The 18,127-nt window shown below is 41.6% G+C and overlaps 5 protein-coding genes across 7 annotated transcripts; 1 reads left to right on the plus strand and 4 right to left on the minus strand.

The window, feature by feature from the left end:
* Positions 1-1,902: 1,902 nt before the first annotated feature.
* Positions 1,903-8,112, plus strand: tmem181 (transmembrane protein 181). Of its 2 annotated transcripts, none has more exons than XM_089022668.1 (17): positions 1,903-2,231; positions 2,997-3,100; positions 3,192-3,259; positions 3,416-3,506; positions 4,420-4,538; positions 4,615-4,731; positions 4,805-4,885; positions 4,971-5,070; positions 5,949-6,079; positions 6,143-6,234; positions 6,316-6,373; positions 6,444-6,546; positions 6,621-6,672; positions 6,742-6,824; positions 6,922-7,011; positions 7,085-7,151; positions 7,222-8,112. In XM_089022668.1, exons 1-17 carry the CDS (start codon positions 2,107-2,109, stop codon positions 7,304-7,306), a joined length of 1,566 nt encoding a protein of 521 aa, XP_088878794.1. In that variant the 5' UTR covers positions 1,903-2,106; the 3' UTR covers positions 7,307-8,112. The 2 variants fall into 2 exon arrangements, with proteins under 2 accessions (XP_088878794.1, XP_088878795.1); XM_089022669.1 differs by lacking the exon at positions 1,903-2,231 and adding an exon at positions 2,271-2,798 and having other exon boundaries at positions 7,222-8,110.
* dynlt1b (dynein light chain Tctex-type 1b) lies at positions 8,109-9,232 on the minus strand. Its single transcript, XM_089022673.1, has 5 exons — positions 9,023-9,232; positions 8,834-8,875; positions 8,491-8,614; positions 8,334-8,411; positions 8,109-8,266 (listed from the first exon to the last, which is right to left on the minus strand). The coding sequence occupies exons 1-5, from the start codon at positions 9,041-9,043 to the stop codon at positions 8,196-8,198; spliced, it is 336 nt and encodes a 111-aa protein (XP_088878799.1). The 5' UTR covers positions 9,044-9,232; the 3' UTR covers positions 8,109-8,195.
* A 92-nt stretch (positions 9,233-9,324) lies between these two features.
* Positions 9,325-9,972, minus strand: gtf2h5 (general transcription factor IIH, polypeptide 5). Its single transcript, XM_089022674.1, has 3 exons — positions 9,873-9,972; positions 9,635-9,690; positions 9,325-9,555 (listed from the first exon to the last, which is right to left on the minus strand). The coding sequence occupies exons 2-3, from the start codon at positions 9,667-9,669 to the stop codon at positions 9,375-9,377; spliced, it is 216 nt and encodes a 71-aa protein (XP_088878800.1). The 5' UTR covers positions 9,670-9,690; positions 9,873-9,972; the 3' UTR covers positions 9,325-9,374.
* Positions 9,973-10,659: 687 nt separating this feature from the next.
* Positions 10,660-15,440, minus strand: serac1 (serine active site containing 1). Of its 2 annotated transcripts, none has more exons than XM_089022663.1 (17): positions 15,365-15,440; positions 14,797-14,900; positions 14,685-14,721; positions 14,479-14,621; positions 14,225-14,314; positions 13,786-13,917; positions 13,581-13,702; positions 13,374-13,502; positions 13,193-13,306; positions 12,951-13,113; positions 12,683-12,833; positions 12,465-12,606; positions 12,279-12,379; positions 11,778-11,875; positions 11,405-11,587; positions 11,169-11,312; positions 10,660-11,023 (listed from the first exon to the last, which is right to left on the minus strand). In XM_089022663.1, the coding sequence occupies exons 2-17, from the start codon at positions 14,888-14,890 to the stop codon at positions 10,887-10,889; spliced, it is 1,980 nt and encodes a 659-aa protein (XP_088878789.1). In that variant the 5' UTR covers positions 14,891-14,900; positions 15,365-15,440; the 3' UTR covers positions 10,660-10,886. The 2 variants fall into 2 exon arrangements, with proteins under 2 accessions (XP_088878789.1, XP_088878788.1); XM_089022662.1 differs by lacking the exon at positions 15,365-15,440 and adding an exon at positions 14,058-14,087 and having other exon boundaries at positions 14,797-15,355.
* A 258-nt stretch (positions 15,441-15,698) lies between these two features.
* On the minus strand, positions 15,699-17,615 carry myct1a (myc target 1a). The gene is made up of 2 exons (XM_089022672.1): positions 17,357-17,615; positions 15,699-16,644 (listed from the first exon to the last, which is right to left on the minus strand). Exons 1-2 carry the CDS (start codon positions 17,409-17,411, stop codon positions 16,109-16,111), a joined length of 591 nt encoding a protein of 196 aa, XP_088878798.1. The 5' UTR covers positions 17,412-17,615; the 3' UTR covers positions 15,699-16,108.
* Between the last annotated feature and the right edge of the window lie 512 nt (positions 17,616-18,127).

Consider the following 18,127-nt stretch of genomic DNA (forward strand, 5'->3'; position numbering starts at 1 on the left):
TGTCACTCGAATTCCAGGACCCACAGAATATTGAGTTTTAGGACTACATGAACATTCAGTACAGCGTTAGTAACCTTTGACCCTCTTATTTTATCAGGAAAAAAAAAGTTAATTCCGATAGTATATGGGTCTGGAGTTATATGAGAGTTTGAAATGAGGGCAGCTGTCCAAAATATGCAATATAGACATTGGTTTATATAGTGCGTTCACAACAGCTGAAGCTGGAACAAAGCACTAAGATGGAAAAGGGGGGAATGCCGCCCCCTTGTGGGAAGGAAAAAAAAACGCTTTCTTGGCACCCAATCATGAAAAAACAAAACCGAACAAGTTCGGGAATGGCGTTCTACGTCATATTTTCAATTCCCGAATACATTTGTGAATGGCAGTGAATGAGTAAATGGCAATCTCATTTTTTTTCCTTCAATATATTCCAACTTCATTTTCATTCAATTATTTTTCTCTTATAACACAGCAAATGCAAAGTGAGGCAATTTTTAAAGTAAAATAACAACTGCATAAAAGTGTATTTACTGTGTTTCTTGGAAGATTATTTTTTAAATGTCTTTTATGAAATTTTACAACAGCAATCTGAAAGGAATCCCAAATCTATTTCCCCGCCCATTCCCACGGCCCCCATAAAGGGCATGGTTTAGGATCCATCTATTTATGTTGTGCAATATTTTCTTTTGAGAAAAGGTTGATGGCCCACTTTAATACTTTGCTTTTACGTTCAGCATCTCAAGTTGCTGGTTTGTACATTTTTTTTTATTTATAAGGTCATTTCCTAAAGAAGATATTGTATCTACAAATACTGTACAATGTGGAGTTTTTGGAGTAGTGTTTTTTTTTCTTTCTTTATGCGGTTTTTTTCTAGTCTAGCTAGTGAGTTTTGAATGAGCGAGGAGTAAGGTATAGTTATGTGTTTTCTGTCAAGTTGTACGTGCCTGTGTGTACGCGTGTTTATTCACGCATCGACCTGTTGCATCTGTTGTTGAGTCCGCTCTCACGGCTTCTGACATGTTCACATCAATGTGTCACACATTTACTAAGTGCAAGCCTGAGTTTAACAACACCACCGTGGACTTTTAAAATGTTTTCAACCTGATGTAGATACTGCAGGATGTTGGCTTTTCTTTTGAAAAAGGTATGTGCTTGGTATTTATAGGTGTTAGAATTTACAAGACAAAGTAAAAAAAAAGCCTATTTGGTGACTGAACGTTTTTAGTGAATGGATTAGTTAGGCATGCCGTGTAAATTATTTTATAATTGTATATGTCAAGCATCTTTTGAATAAAACATCTTTGTTGCCAAAAGAATACTTTGGAATGGTAGTGATTGAAGATGACTTTTTGACCTGACCAATATGTTACACATTTTAAATTTGCTTGTAGATGTTTACACACAAGTCAACCATACATCCTTACCCATAGATCCACCAGCCCCACGGTAACACATAATGGGATATGATAGCTTGTGTTGTGGTGTTATAATTCTTTCAGAATATTGGAACACAACCATACAAACGTAAGCGTATAATCACTAGCATAAGCATAAAATAGCGATAATATTACTGCCTTACTGAGATGTACTCACTACTCAGTCTACAGTACAATGTACCTGCCGTGTAATACTGCCCCCGTGTGGCCAATCTATTCACATATTTTTAAAAACATTCTACAGTACAGTATTTGTTTGCTATTTATGTGCTTTAATCCAATGCAATAAATTATCAAGTGCTGTTTTCCTACATCACCAAATAAGATTGATTGTATTCACATCAAAAACATTTTTCTGAAAAATAAAATGAATGTACATCATTTATATCGTGTAATTACGGTTTGGGAGTAGACGTCATGAACCGCTTCTCTGTCCATGGTGCTGATTTCTAGTCACGTGACCCTCCGATCTCCTACACACATGCCACTTCTTTATTAAATCCGTTCGGCTTTTTTTCTGGCTTCCACCATTGAGCAGATACAAAGGAAACTGCTTGGCCTGCATTCTCAATTCAACCGGCTAACGAGCGGCCACTGTTTTTATTCCTCCCCCCTCCCTTGCCATCGCCATTTTTTCCTCCATCCATCGACTCATAAAAGCAAGGGCGTCATGGACAGCGACTACTTGGAGAACCCCCTTTACAGCGAGCTGAAACACTTTTGCAGGAAAGTCCAAGAGGCCTACAACGAGCTCAAGGATGAACTGACACCGCACAGGGATGAGCGCTTTTACAGGTGCACCATTTATGTTAAATAGCAAAACATTCCTGACGATACTGACGCCGTGTATTTGGAGGTCTTTGTCTCTTCACTATTCATCGAAAACCGAACCGTTCTTTTCGCAAACTGAAACCGTGCTCACGATGTGGTCAATACAGCAGGTGGCAGAATGGAGAACCTTAGCAGACCTCTGAAATGCATAGAAATCGTTTCATTTTTCTGCTTTTTACAAATGCAATATTAAAATAATAATAATACGGCATTTAGACTGGTGGGGCAATATAGACAAGTAATAGATTTGAGAGGAAAATGTTAAATATGATATACGACCATATTTTAATCATTAAACATATATATTTTTTTCAAATCGGGGTAGACATATCAAATTTAAAACGTATCGAATATGCACACGCGAATCAAAAATCTCTGGTAAAATGGTGACGTAATAGACTTTCACTTCCTGCTCCGCCCCCCTTTGCGAGGCGTCACTCTCGTAGTGTTTTCACCCATCTGGTTTATTCTACACGGATGTGTTCTCACCGCAAAAGCGACTTTTCTTGACAAAACGGCACAAATGGAGCCGTAAGTTCTACCTTACATCGCCATCGTAGTATTTATAAATGCCAAAGGCAATAAACTACCAAGTTTTGATGTACCATATGCTTCCGGGAACGCATGCTAATACATAAGACTATAGCTATGATGATATACTTTTGTTGTGTATTTTTTGCAGAAATTGACGTCAGTACTCTTATGTGTCTTATTTGTCTCTCAATGTAGACTGGCGCCCATGCGCCTCTATACGCTGTCCAAAAGACATTTCGTGTTTGTTTTCGTGCTATTCTTGGCTTGTTTCGGCCTCACAGTTTTAATCGGAATTGCAGGTATGTGCAGTACAAAAGCATGTTTTATTATGAGTATATGAATTACTGTTAACTGCGTGTGGTTAAAATGCATGTTTTTTTTCTTGAATAGGGCCGCAGATTCTTTCTGAGCAGGTGTACAATGGGGACCAGTTCCTTGCCAAAAATGTCTCCGCTCAGGTAAGGTGATAAAGTTACTCTGGTGACTTGTAATGAATTGTCACACAATGTATTTCCACCTGATTTTCCCCTTTCCTATTTCTTCTTTGTGGTGTGTTCTTAATTATTTGCCACGTGCAAATACTGTAAATACATTTGTAATTGTTATGTTTTCAGACTGGGCCCTTTGGTCTCATTTCACCTCCTCTCACCACATATCATCAGCAATTGTGGCTCACCTGTGTTATTGAAGCTCAACACAGCAATGGTACGAATATTTTTTAATTGACGAAACAGAACATCCTTGTTGATTTAAAAGCTGATTTGGAGACAGTCACAAGAAGGATGCGATTGCATATTTGTGTGGTTTCAGCGCATGACAATTGCTCACTATTCAGGCCACAGTCTTGAAGGGCAACCGACGCATCCGGACAAGTTGTGTCCATAATTTGTAAAATGGCTTCAAATGACTTCTACTGAGCGTATTTTACAAAGATTCCACCGCATATAGCTATATTTTACGTTTTAAGACTCGCGCTGAATATTCCGGAAGTGTTGTTTTTGAGTTGGTGACGAGTCCTCACGTCACGTCACTGAAGGAACGCCCCTGACCGAGAAAGGACACACTGTAGCAGTCTTTTGATCACGTCAATGCATTTTGCAGTACTTTGTTTGGTCTCAAAACTTCGTGTTGATGGCGAAATTAGAAGGAAAACACAAACATTTTGAGCCCATTTCCACACGGAGCTTTTTTTAGGTGCAACATTCCTCCCCCCTGATGCCTCAAAATTACACGGAATAAATTCTTTAATCGATTGCAAACATGTATGCTTTCCTCTTCAGAACAATTTGAATCACATGCATAACTGGATGAGTAACAAGAGAGCACGTTCTCCGAATCTGAAGCCATTGTTTTGATTCTTGAGCAAGGCAAGACGTCTTGGCGTGACACCACGAACAAGGGGGCGGGACCTTCTCAAACTGGCTACTTCCAATTTCAATTTTTTGCAGTTTGAGCACACTTAAAGTCATTTTTATTGGTGTTTAGCATTTGACTAAAAATATCAGCCTGCGTGTTTTGGGTATTTTAGATGCTATAAAACGTTTTTCTGATGTCAGTTAGGAAACAAAAAAGTGATGTCGGTTGTCCTTTAATGAATTCCCCTTGTTGTCTGCTGCAGTGGTCGACTTCCAGCAGCCTTTTGAGATCGATGTGGAGCTCAAAGGTGTGTTGCCGGATGCCAGCGTGACGCATGTCAACAGCATACGCAGCAAGTTGCGAACGCTGCACTGCGGTGCCGTGAGTGTCGCCTTTGAATTCAACCTCAGCCCGCCCAACAAACGCATCACTAACGCGCACCATGACCTTGTTGCAGAAATGCGACGAGATCGTCGTGCTGCATCTTGGCTACCTCAACTACAGCCAATATCAAGTCACGGTCAGCTTTAGAGGCCTTGAAAATATCACATACAATCTCAAAGTCAACTTTGTGGTGAGATATCCAAACACGTTGATGATCACAATTTTTGTCGACGGTTTGATTCACAAGTCATACGTGTGTTTAGTGGAAAACCTACAATCCCACTTTTTCCCAAGTGGAGATCTGGTTCCGATTTGTCTTTGTGCTGCTGACCTTCATGGTCACGGTGAGGCTCGTTTAATGTTCTTCAAGCACAATTCGGGATAGCTGTTCGCTAGCGGACATTTTAACCTATTCTCTTTCCTCTTAAGTGTCTCTTTGCTCACTCACTGAGAAAGTTTTCCATGCGGGACTGGGGCATCGAGCAAAAGTGGATGGCCATTCTCATGCCTCTGCTGCTGCTCTACAATGGTAATTCTCTTATCCATCCCTTAAAGGACAACCGACGTCTCCGGACAAGTTGTGTCCATAATTAGTAAAATGGCTTCAAATGACTTCTACTGAGGGTATTTTACAATGATTCCACCGCATATAGCTATATTTTACGTTTTAAGACTCGCGCTGAATATTCCGGAAGTCTTGTTTTTGAGTTGGTGACGAGTCCGTATGTGACGTCACTGACGGATCACCCCTAACCGAAAAAAAAAGGACACATTGTAGCAGTCCTTCCATCACGTCAATGCTTGTTTGGTCTGAAAACCTCATGTTGCACCAGAAGAGGGCGTCCAAGCTCCATATAAGGTATTTGTCAGCCTGTGGAAACGCAATACGCTGTCATGTCTACAAGAGGTCGCCATTTTCTGCCTCTTTTTGGGCGAGACATTTCCCCCCAATGTTGCCTCAAAATGGCACAGAATAAATTCTTTAATTGATTGCAAACATGTATGCTTTCCTCTTCAGAACTATTTGAATCATATTCATAACTGGATGTGTAAAACGAAAGCATATTCTCCGAATCTGAAGCCATTGTTTGGATTCTCCAGCAATGCAAGACGTCTTGGCGTGACGTCACGAACTGGGGGCGGGACTTTCTGAAAATGCCCAACTCGCAGCTATATTTTTGGCCGATTTTGGACACTTTAAGTTATTTTTATTGGTGTTTTGCATTTGAATAAAAATATCATACTGCGTGTTTTGGGTATTTTAGATGCTATAAAACGTTTTTCTGATGTCAGTTAGGAAACGAAAAAGTGACGTCGGTTGTCCTTTAACAAACTTTTGGATATTTATATTTGATATGTAACAAAGTGTGAGAAAAGCATCAAGTTGGCTTGCATGTTGCCTTCCAGATCCGTTTTTCCCGCTGTCCTTCCTGGTAAACAGCTGGTTTCCCGGTACGTTGGATGCCTTCTTCCAGGCTTTGTTCCTATGTGCCCTGCTGCTTTTCTGGCTCTGCGTCTTCCACGGCATCCGTGTTCAGGTAGGGTCTGGCGTCATCATCACCGTGGTGTTGAATGATCACGAGTGGCGTTCCATGCCACAGGGCAAACGGAGATGCTTGACCTTCTACCTGCTGAAGATTGTCATTGTGGGCCTTTTATGGCTGTCAGCCGTCACGCTGGGCATCTGGCAGACGTGAGTTTAATTTGTCGCCTGGTTGTTTTTATTTCGATAAGGCCGTAGAAAAGAAATATTTTGTTTTTGTGCTACTTGTAGTGTCAATGAAGTCCAAGACCCCACCTACCAATACTATGTGGACATCCAAAACTTTGAGGTGGGTGAAGCCATTTGTCATTTTTCACATCCTTTTGGAAGACTTTGCCTAAAAAAATGTATCTTCCTAGGGCATGAAGTTGTTCTTCCTGATTATTGTCATCCTCTACATCCTCTACTTGACCTTCCTGATTGTCAGAGCCTGCTCGGAACTGAAGAACATGCCCTATTCAGGTTTCATGCCTTTTACTAGAAAAAAAAGTTAATCTCTGTTTCGTGTATTTATTTTGGGTTTGATATGTTTGTAGATCTGCGGCTTAAGTTCTTGACAGCGCTGACATCTGTTGTCCTCGCGATAAGGTACAAGTGCGCATCGGCGTCTTTTAATTGGTTCACAGTCGCACCCAACTGTGCCTTTTCTTTCCTCAGCTTGGTCATTCTTTATTTGAGGTTCGGTGCCAAAGCGCTCCAGGATAATTTTGGGGCCGAGTTGTCCACTCACTACCAAAACTATATCCTTTCATAACCGCAATGTGCAAATATTCTCTTCATCCACCTTTGTTTTCAAGAGTTTTGAAGTTTGGCCATTATCCTTAATTCCCACCATACCCGCTGAGTTTTTGTCCTTTTACGGACTGCTCAATTTCTACTTATACACGTTGGCATTTGTGTACTCTCCCTCCAAAAATGCGCTTTATGGTAAGTAATAGCAATGAAACACTTGTCTCATCCGATTGAAAATAAAATTCCATTTACGCTTCATCTGCCCAAGATTCCCAGTTGAAAGATAATCCCGCTTTCTCCATGCTGAACGACTCAGATGACGACGTGATATACGGGTACGTATGCGCAACATAATCCCGTTTTGGGCGATTTGAGTTGATGTTGGTTTGGTTGTTCCTTTCAAAGGAGCGATTATGAGGAAATGCCTTTGCAAAACGGACGCGCCATCAAAGCGACCACCAAGTTCCAGGATGAGAGTGATAGCGACTGATGTGATCAAGGGCAAACAAACAACCCCCCCCAAAAAACACTTCATGTTTATGTGTAAATAAGAAGTATTTTCACAATGATACTCAGCAAGTGTACATAGGAATGTTCATAAGAACATGGGCACTTCTACAGAAAAGTACTGTTCTGCTGTTCCACTGAAAATTGGATTTTTCTTCTTCTTCTTTTTCAACTACTGAAGTCTGTGCTTCTGCTGCGGTTGTCCGTGCAAGCTACTGTGTGTCATCAAGTGTGACCAAAACCTTTTTATCACATTTGGATGATTAGGAAGTAAATACGATCCGTATATCGTGCCAAAGCTGTGTTTCTACATTTGTTACACAGCACACCGGCAGTGTGTTATTTCTAAATGGACGGCGAGGAAGTTTTTTTTTTTTTTTTTTGTAAATGCATTTTATTATTTATTTGTTGACATTTAGTCCTGTATTGTTTGAATTATGCGAATTTGTACTTCTATTGACCACTGTTAAGGTTTTCTTACATACAACTATCCATGTTTGCCTTTATGTACGTGTCAAAACAGGGTGGAAACCCTTTTCTTCACCACACGATGCATTAATATGCCAAACGTTTTGGGACCCCTTTGCTTCGTCTAAGTTTACAGGGAGCCCAAACAAACATCACGTGTATTTCAAACGACATGGTGCCTTTTCTTCCAGTTAAACTGATTAGTAAACGCCAACATGTACGTCTTTCAAGGGGAATCGTACATTCTCATTTTCATGTCCTGTAACGAGACGTTTGGTCCTGGCGTGTTTCAAAACAAGGACAAACACAATTAAAAATCACTTTGAAAATAATAAATTGTTCGTTTTATTTGATAACCAATTCGACGCACGTGCAAAAGCAACCCAGCTGATGGCCGGTAACATTCAGACTGCCAGGCCAAAAACGGTGACTATGCAACACATGGACTTGTTCTCCCACTTTACTGCACAGCTTCCTATAATAAGAAAACAAAGGGTGAGTTATCTTAGAAACAAAGAATAAATATATATTTTAAATTTTACCGTCAGTAGAGTTGTCCCAGAAGCACGAGCTGGCAGTTTGTAGCCCGGCCCCGTTATTCTGCATGATGATACACGTAACTTGAAAGAAAGTTCGAAAACTGTCATGAATCCATGGAAAATTTGAACATGAACATTACTTTGGAATATTCACACTGACCAATATATTTGAAAGGCTTCCCAAGCTTGCACAACTGACTGAGGGACTGTTCCACAATGGCGGTGCTCCACTGATTCACTCGGACGTGTTGGTAAGAGCTCGTGCCGATGGTTATTTCTATGGACTGCGGTAGAAATTAATGTTTACCATGGACATTATTAAAAACGTAGTATGTTTTAATGTAATTATAATTTCATTGTATTTAGTAGGTACGACTACTAATTAATTTGACGACACGTGTGATTATCGTATCCATAGCAACCAATAAACGAAGCACCGTTAGCTCGCTAGCTAACAGAACACTCACAGAATAGGCAAACGTGGAAATATGTTTTTAACTTACGTCTTTTATTAACTTGGTAACATCTTCCACGACAAACGTAGTCTGTTGGCGAGACAAAATAAGAAATGTGCTTCAATTGCAGCGATCGCACTCGCATTAGTGAGTGATGTTTTAAATATTTTTACATTATCTGGTCCAAGTGTCAAATGAAACCATGACGTGTTGTAAATAAAATGATCACATTAATACCTCATCTTCGCCTTCTTCCATCTTGGTGCAAAAGCAAGTCTTCTCCAAACAACTTCCGCTTAGTTTTACGACTTCCGCTTGGTTTTACACAAGGAACGCGAGCGTGTTTCCACGGCAACATACGAACCTCGAACTGCCAACATTTTTACCCTGAAACATACAACAGTGTGCCTTTCTTTGTAAGCTGTGGCTTGTTCTGTTCCAAAAAGGGGAAAACATTAAATGTTTTAATTACACAAAAACATTTATTGAATCGTTTAATGATCCCAGTGATGTGCACAAAATCAAACAAAAGCAGAATATCAGGATTTCTCCCATCGTTTTATTTACACCCCCACCCTCCAGTAATGTCTCATTTCTGTGTTATGGTGAAGGAATTCTGGTCTATGAGCTTTCCAACTCTCTCCTGTAAGGTCTGGACCACTTCAACCAAGATGAACACATGCGTGTCATCCAGGTCCTTGAGGATGAACTTCTTTCCCAGGGCCATTGTCTCATCCAGGTACAGAAGGAACTGTTTCATGGCAGGGTCGCTTCGAAACGCAGACAATACTCATTTTAATACCTCCAGTAATACATCGACATTTGAAAATATGTACAGCGGTCTTTTACCATTCAACAAGGACGCCTTTGTGCACGTTGACCATATTGACGAGTAGATTTGAGACCTGTTGTTGGAAAAATAACAATGACTAACCCAAGCGGTCCTGAAATGTAGTGTCCCCAACGCTAATATTAGTCAATGTGTGCTGATGTTTAAACTCCCGCAGTTTGCCATCAGTGATCTTCAAACCAGTATTACACTATAATATATACAAAACAAATTTAAAATAGGACGAACTTCACTAACCTGGAAACGCTTACTGTTTGACGCTAGCTTGTGCGTCTCATGGTGATGACGACACACCGCGTGAGGGATGAACAATTTCTGGCCGATTAATCTCAAGTGCGCATGCGTTCAAAACGTAAACAAGTTAAGCATACTCTGATACCGCGCATGCGTACAATTAATATTAACGTCAATTGGAATATTTATTAACTGATTAGCGTATATGTAAAAGTTGACACTGCCACGTTTTGCAGGTGCATATTGAATATGTTATCAAGTTTATGAAAATATCTGAAATATGTCAAACATTCTAAAAGTTTTTTCCTTATGATGTACGTACTGTACTTGCGTTTAATGTTATTTTTTGACTCGATTGGCAAAGTAAGCACATGAGCTTAAACACATAATGAATTAATATCTCAATTTTTTTGTAATATGCAAGTTTGAAAAGAAGTGACTTCATTAAGACCTCCAATTTATATTTGTGAAATGTGTGACTGCAAAAGAACTGAAAGGGAAAAATGCATATGAATAGTGGTAGTCTAAATTATTCATCAAAATAGGACCTGAATTAAGCATAAATAAATACTAAGTGGAACACTGGTCTTAAATACTTAATGGTAAGTCAGTGTGTCCTGGTTTAAAAAAAAACAAGAATCGTGTGAGTTAAATATAATGGTTGGTCTCATTTGAGAAAAATAAAAGCAAGTGGATATTTTTTTTAAAACACCAACCACTTGGATGTTAAAATCTACTTGGCGTTCTTGATATCAGCATCGTTTTCTACGCACTATTGGCAGCTCTTCACTGTTTTTTCCCCTTTTATTCCTCCTTATATTCTGACCACAATATTCATGATGTTCAACCCCATCCCTTTTCAATTGCTGCTGTGGACTGCAAATTTCCCCATTGTGGGATGAATAAAGGTATTCTGATTCTGATGATGATACGTAAAAGTCGACAATTGGCAAGTCTGGTATGAGGAAGACTTCTAGTTCAGGGTTGCTTGGAGTGTTCAAGGATTAAACGTTGAAGTCATCGGTCGATGGCATTTTGCAGTGTTTCCTGGATGAACCGGAGGCTGCGCTTATACAAAAATGAGTCCTTCTTCTCTGGCTTGCAGATGCTGAGATGATCCACATCCACCTCGATCAAGTCCCCGATGCCGATATCTGAAACCACAATAGCAAGGTAAGGAGGAATAAAGCTATAAAAAAAAATCGTGTAGAAATGTTTTTTTTTCCTTCCTTTTCTGAAAATGCATCTGTGTTTGCGCATGTTTATAGGAATTCATTTATACAAGCGAATGGTACTTACTTGCAGATTGTGCTGGCACTACCAGTATCTTGATCATAGGACCAATGTTTGTGGGCAGCGTTTCCGCAAAGCTTAACACCTTGATCTCGTTTTCTTTGGCCATATTCAAGAAGTTCACATTCAGGTCACGCAGTGCCGGAGAATCTACAAACATAACAGAGTGTTATTCATCCAAAAGACAAACGTAAACCGTTTTATATTAAGGATGCCAGGGTTAATGTAATGAAATGACTGACCTCTGCAAAGCTCTCTGACCTCGATTGAAGGGAAAAGTAGATATCGGACATTAACTGAATATTCTGCCATGAAGGTGCCGTGATGGGGAACGCTGTAGAATAAAATGCCCTTTGTGTTTTTGAACAGATCGCTCATTTCTGGATCCTCCGAGGCATCAATCAGCATTTTTTTCACAAGCAAGCCTGACAAGAGAAATTGATGACGAGTGAAAGGAAACAGTGTTGGTAAGTGAATGTTATGTAAAGTAATGTCAAGTGCAATTCTATTTTTAGGCCGTGTAATTTTTTTAACCACTTATTGTAACACCGGACATCGTTTTGACTGGTCCTAAGACACGAGAGTGTGAAAACCCGATATACTCTGGCAGCATACCTCCCATACTGTGAGCTACCCAGACCACTGGACGGTCTCCAACTCCCGCCATCTTAAGCTTTTTGAGTAACTCTCGACTCCTGAAGGCCAAGGACTTTCTGAGGAGAAATGAATCCAGTCACAATTAACTCATACACTGCCAGACGATGTGCAGAAATGTGTCCATTCCAGTCCCAGGGTTTTTGTCATTGCCACTAAAATTCCAGGATCCACAGAATATTGATTTTTAGGACTACATAAACATTCAATGCAGTGTAAGAAACCTTAGACACTCTTCTTTCACCAGAAAATAGTTAATTCCTAAATTATATGGGGTCTGGAGTTATGTGAGCTTGAAATGAGGGTGGCTGTCCAAAATACAATGAAATGCATACATATTGGTTTATATAGCGCTTCAACAAAACGCTAACATGGAAAAAAAGGAACTATTGTCCCTTGTGGAGGAACATGCGCAAGAGAACTTTATTGGTAAAATGCCAAATCACAGTATAGATCTCTGACCTCTGATTCTCAGCAGGGCATTTGGCCACCCAGTCACTCAGGTGGCTGTCATATTCAACTGATAACACCCTCAGATTTGGACAATCCGCTGCTAGCCAAGTCTGTTCACGAGAGGATGTCACATTTCCCCCATCAGCGCAAAAGAGTCACCACATACGAAGAACGCAGACGATTTGGAGCTCTCACCTTCGGCCAGCACTCTGTGTAATCATCCCCGCAGTCTTTGTCGTTACCGTCTTGTAACGCATTTCGATCCCTCTGGCGCCACGTCTTAAAAGCCGCCCCCAGGATGCCGTGGATGAACAGCACGTCTGCTTTGATTGGCTGGCTGCAATTGTACACAAAAAATGCTCGTGGAAAATGACAAGAAGATTATCATAAAGAGAAGCAAAGAGCTTTCCTACTTGCCACGTGTATGCGGGTGGAGGACGTAGACGCCATCTTGGTACTGCTCCTTCACTGTCTCCCTGTCCAAGTTGGCAAGGGCACGAGCCGCGTGTGACGCCTCCATGACGTGGGGAGACTGCACCATCTCGGCCAGCACTGACAGCCACCCTGGATGTTTATTCAATTTTTTGTTTTTGATTCAGGCGGAAAAAGGACCCAAGTCAAAGGACGACATGGCTTTAGCTTAAAACGAGAGAGCACTTCATGACCGTGCAATTGGTTCACCTGACTGCACGATGGCCTCGTGAACCTTCTCGTTAAGTGCCAGGTTCCCAATGATTCGTACAATGTTCCTTTGTATATTCTTGGAGTCTCTACGGAGCTCATAGACCCTGTGGAGGAGCTGCAGCCCCCCGTTGGACACGATGTGGTCACAGTGGCTGCTGACCTGCGGCAAGAAGTGTGCCATTCTTGTTCTGTATTCTGAACTGACTTGAGAGGGAGGTTCTCCTTTGGTATGTAAGTACCTTGGAGTGTTGCACCAGAGCCTGTAGGCAGAAGGACTCCACCTTCTCCGAGGGAACAGATGTAAGGCTCTGGGCGTAAGGCAAGCCGTTGCCACCGAAACACCATAAACCACCCTGCAGGCCACGACATTGGAGGATGAGCACAATTGATTGACAAGGCTCAGCGCCGATCCATATTTACCCTCTGGGCTGCTAACGCCTGAGTGCTTTCCCTGAGGGCCAACGAGGTGAAGTACTGAACGCATTTGTCCACTTCCGACTGCGGCAGGGAGGCCAGAAGTTGCCTCAGACCGTCTTCTGCAGAGAAACCCTGTCAAGCAAAAAGCAGGTGTAAAAAAACTACAGTGATGACCTCAGTGCAATTTTTTTCATGGTGATTTTTTTTTACATCATCAAGGTCAGGGAGTGTAGGCGGACGCAGAAAGAATCTCAGGTCTGCTCGAGGCGTTCGAGCAAGACCCACCGCGGTCCTCTGGTCTATCACCTGGGCCGCGGTCTGGTACTGGTAATCTTCATCGTCAATATCACCACAGATCATGTTAGTGCAATGTGATCCGTGGCGTGTCATTTCACAGCAGCGTGTGTGACTTTACCGCGCCAGTGGCAATTTTCCGCCAGTTCCTGTACGGCTTGAAGTCTAAGCGCACGATTGTCGGACTGCGTCCTTTTGAGCAGGATCCACAAGGCCACTTCGTGTGGGTCCGCATCCACATTACTGAGCCGTTCTTCCAAAAAAATAAATGAAAACATACAATTTAAAATGAATGATGCAAGAAAAATAAATATAACCACAGTGAATCTGCCTATTGACCCTACAGAATCTACAGAACTACTGTCGGACTAGCACATCTAGCCAATAACAAACCTTGCAAATATTGCGTCATCCACCAAGCAGCTGTTTTATGAAAAATACAAAATGATTTTTTTTATTTTTTAACCCAAACCATTGACACAAATTAAGTTGGAAGTACTTTCAAAATGTTTTTTTTTTCATGATCAGTTTTCATCATCACCGCATCGGTTTTTTATTACCATCTAAAGGCCGCTGCAGAAGCCGCGAAGAAATTTCCAGAAAGCGCCTTGCTGCTCTGTGGAGTTCCCTCCTTGTCTTGTATGTGAGCTCTGGAAAATATCCAAGGATAAAAAAGTATTTTTAGTTTAATGTTTTAAATATCAACATTTATTTAGGCTTTTATTTCATGTATTAAACAATGTTTTAAACACCAACAATGCTACGAGTCACTGAAAATCATAACAAATCACCAAATGAATGCTCATGGATTTACCTGCAGTGACATTGTCCTTTTCAGCAGATGGACTGGATCGCAGGTAGATGTAAGACTTGTACTTTTCCTGCAGAATGGCCTTGGTGTCGATGGTCACCGCCTTGTCCAAGGCCACCACCTCGTACGTGATGAATAGACAGCCTCTGTGGAAGCGGAACCATTCATACACAAACCTCCAGAAATTTTGGTACGTTTTCAACACCTACCCAAACACTGCAGCTCCTGTTACTTTAGCAATCTTCCCTTGAAGGGAAAAAGAAGCATTATTTAAATGGTTGCCATACATGAAAAAGTCACCATCTTTCAACGACAACTCACGTAATTCCCTCGATCGCAGCGCCTTGGTCACGCCAGGCAACCCGACCGTGCTGAGTCTCCTGCATCGAATCAAGCGTAGTGCAGTCGCAGACATCCTCCAGGAACTTGGGAGGTGACAAACACAAACACACACAAAAGCCAGCTCAGCAACACGAACATGTCATTCCTCAAATAATTGTACTCGGGGGAATATGGAGAGTGTACTGTTTGTGCTGCCCAAGCAGTCTTTATATAAACTAATCAACGGGCTGGAGATTTTACGATGACGTAAAGGGATGACAGACACGAAAGTGAACGTGCACAGTTTGACCTTATCGGGTAAACGGAGTTTCGACAAGCCAAAAATTACTAAATGTAGCAAACGGGTCCCCAAAAAAGGTGTGGACATTAACATTTCACGTTTAAAACGAGTCTGCGTGAACTCCGTCTCACCGCGGATATACGAAGCGAAACTAACAAGGCTGACAGCGATCATTAAAACGTCATGGTGTCCGATATCAAGTTTGGTCGGGACGTGCAATGAATATGTTGTATTCATCGCGTTAAGGTACAAAATTAAACTAGTCACCGGCGTTGTAAATAGTCACGAACAACTTTAGTACAGCTGATGCGAAGCACCGCTCGGAGCAAAGCATGTCGCACAAAAAATACGTCATAGCACGTAGAGATGATGAAAACGCCTCTTGCGTGAATGAGTATGTTGTAAATACAGGTACACACTCAGGCTCAGTGGCTTTAGTGAACGAAAATCTTGCAGATATGCATTTTTTGATTTGTCGAAATGTTTTTTAATGGAAAATATCTGCATATCTGCATGCATTGTGTATATTACAGCAAAAATCTTAATCTCTCACCACAACATGGGATGCCGAAATGAGCATCCATCCATTCATCCACACCATCATCCATATTTATCCACACAACACATTTATTGCAATATCGTAACACAAATTTATATATATATACATAATCCCATCCTACTCTGGTCCTCATCACAATTCTGGCAGTTTGGTCAAACTACTTTCAAATGCACAAGTTAGTCAAGTTAGTATGTTTACATAATCAACATTCTGACATACAAAGAACATAAACATATGATACACGTTTGTGTACACATAATGAGCTTATTAATGACTTTGTTATTGCCAGCAATTTCCTGATTTCTGAAAGTCAAATGCATGCAAACTTTTTTTCCTGCAAGGCAATAAACGTTTAAGTTGAAGAAACCTATCATATACTCAAAAGAACATTTGTACTTGTAGTTATCAAAATCCGTTTCCAGAGTTTCAGAGAAGAATCTGGTCCTCTATTCCTACGTGTTTGTTTCCTGATAGGCCCGGATAGTCCTCTCATAAGCAGAAGGAAGGGTTTGTGTATCCTGGAAACCCCTTATGCTATCCCCCCAAAACGAGTGAGGTCTTGTCAGGGTGCCCGCTGCATGGGCTGATCCAGCGGAGGTCGTCAACTCTGGGGTGCGGGGCAGTGATAACTGGCTCCCTTCCTCTGCCTCTCTGGCTATTTGACTACATTGGAGAAGAGGGTGGAAAGTGGACGCCCTGAAGCTGGAACTCTGACCCGGCGGGTCGAGGGAATCCGGACTGGAGTTCTGACGGTGGAAGGTGAAGGCGGCGCTCAGCAGGCTGTTGTTGCTCCGCCGGTCAGGGTTCTTGCTGCTGCTGCTGCGATTGTAGTTTCTATGGGATGTGCGAGATTGGCGACGAGGGGGGCATCTGGTGATACGCGCGGAGCCTGCTCTGCGCCGCGACAACCAAGTCAGGAACACGTACACGAGGGCCCCCAAAAGGAGTCCTACTGCCACAGAAACACTGAAAGCTATGATCAGGGGGACTGGAAAAAAAATATTATGGAAGTCAGCATTTTTTTTCATATCATGTAGCACATCCCCCAAAAAACTTCCTTCCTTTGGTGAGGTCATCAGATTCCTATCCATACACTTCACTGGCTACTTAACCCATGCACTGCCATTCATAAATTCATTTGGGAATTGAAAATATGACATTTGCGCCATTCTGAAATTGTTCGGGTGCCGATAAAGCGCTGGACATGGCCTCTGGCAATGTTTTTCCCTGACAGTTGGTGGCAGCATTCCCCTTTTTTTCCATGTTAACGCTTTGTTCCAGCTTCAGCTGTTGTTAAACCGCAATATAAACCAATATCTATGTATTGCATTGTATTTTGGACAACCACCCTCATTTCAAGCTCATATAACTCCAGACCCATATAATTTCGGAATTAACATTTTTTCTGATGAAATGAGAGAGTCGTAGGTTTTTAACGCTGTATTGAATGTTTATGTAGTCCTAAAACTCAAGAGACTGTGGGTACTTGAATTTGAATGACAATGACAAAAAACTGCTGGAGTGGACACATTTTTGCACGTCTGGCAGTAAATAAGTTAAGAATCATCTGAAAGTTACATTATGTGCATAAACAAAATATCAGTTTTGTTAACGTATGAAAATATTCCATTTGGAATCCCCAGAGACAAACCGAGACAATTAGCACATGATAAGAGAAACAAAGTTCACAGAAAACTCACCAGCATCAAACGACTGAACAATTCCCATGAAGAGATCCGTAGAGTTTACAGCCATGACTCGGCCTGCTCTGTCATCGAGGACAAAAAAAAAAACAAAACAAGACCAACCCCTCTTCCCCGTTGGCTTGTCTCTTTTTACACACACTAATGGATTTTCCTGTCTTTCCTGCAGACTTTCTATCCTGTTCTTTTCTTCCCTCCTTTCCGCGCGTGTCTAAGCCTCCTTTGGCCCAAAGACACTCGAATACTGACGGCTAAACTTTGCCGTTGCTCTTGTTTATGGAAGTGTTGGAGGGGGCGAGGGCTGAAATGGCGTTACATTTCCTACAAGGGGCTTATCTATGCTGGACAGAGATCCTGGCGTTCAGGAGAGGGAGTGTTTCATTTCCTCACTTCCTCTACCATCACGTCCTCACTTGATAAGTGTCACACGACTTCGGCGGTGAGCAGTCCCAATGACTCTGTCATGAGTTTTAAAACCGTCTCATATTTTCCAAACTGCATTCTAGGTCAAGCTATTTTGGCAGCAATAGGGCCAGGGTAAAAAAAATGATAACCCTGACAACGAAATGTGCAAGCATTTGTTTTTCGGATTGTTTTTTTAAGCATTTTTGGCCACGACATTCATGAAGGAGGAGAATGTGCTGAGCGGTTGCGCCTTTTCGGAGACACCAATATGCCAGCACTGTTTTTGATTGGTCGGACTGTCGGTGCTATTTGACTGTCATCGCTGGACAGCTCTGGCACGATTGGGCTTTTTTTTTTTTTGCA

This window comes from Hippocampus bargibanti, linkage group LG19, assembly GCF_051943395.1.
Source record: "Hippocampus bargibanti isolate YZ-2025 linkage group LG19, ASM5194339v1, whole genome shotgun sequence".
In the NCBI taxonomy this organism is placed as follows: domain Eukaryota; kingdom Metazoa; phylum Chordata; class Actinopteri; order Syngnathiformes; family Syngnathidae; genus Hippocampus; species Hippocampus bargibanti.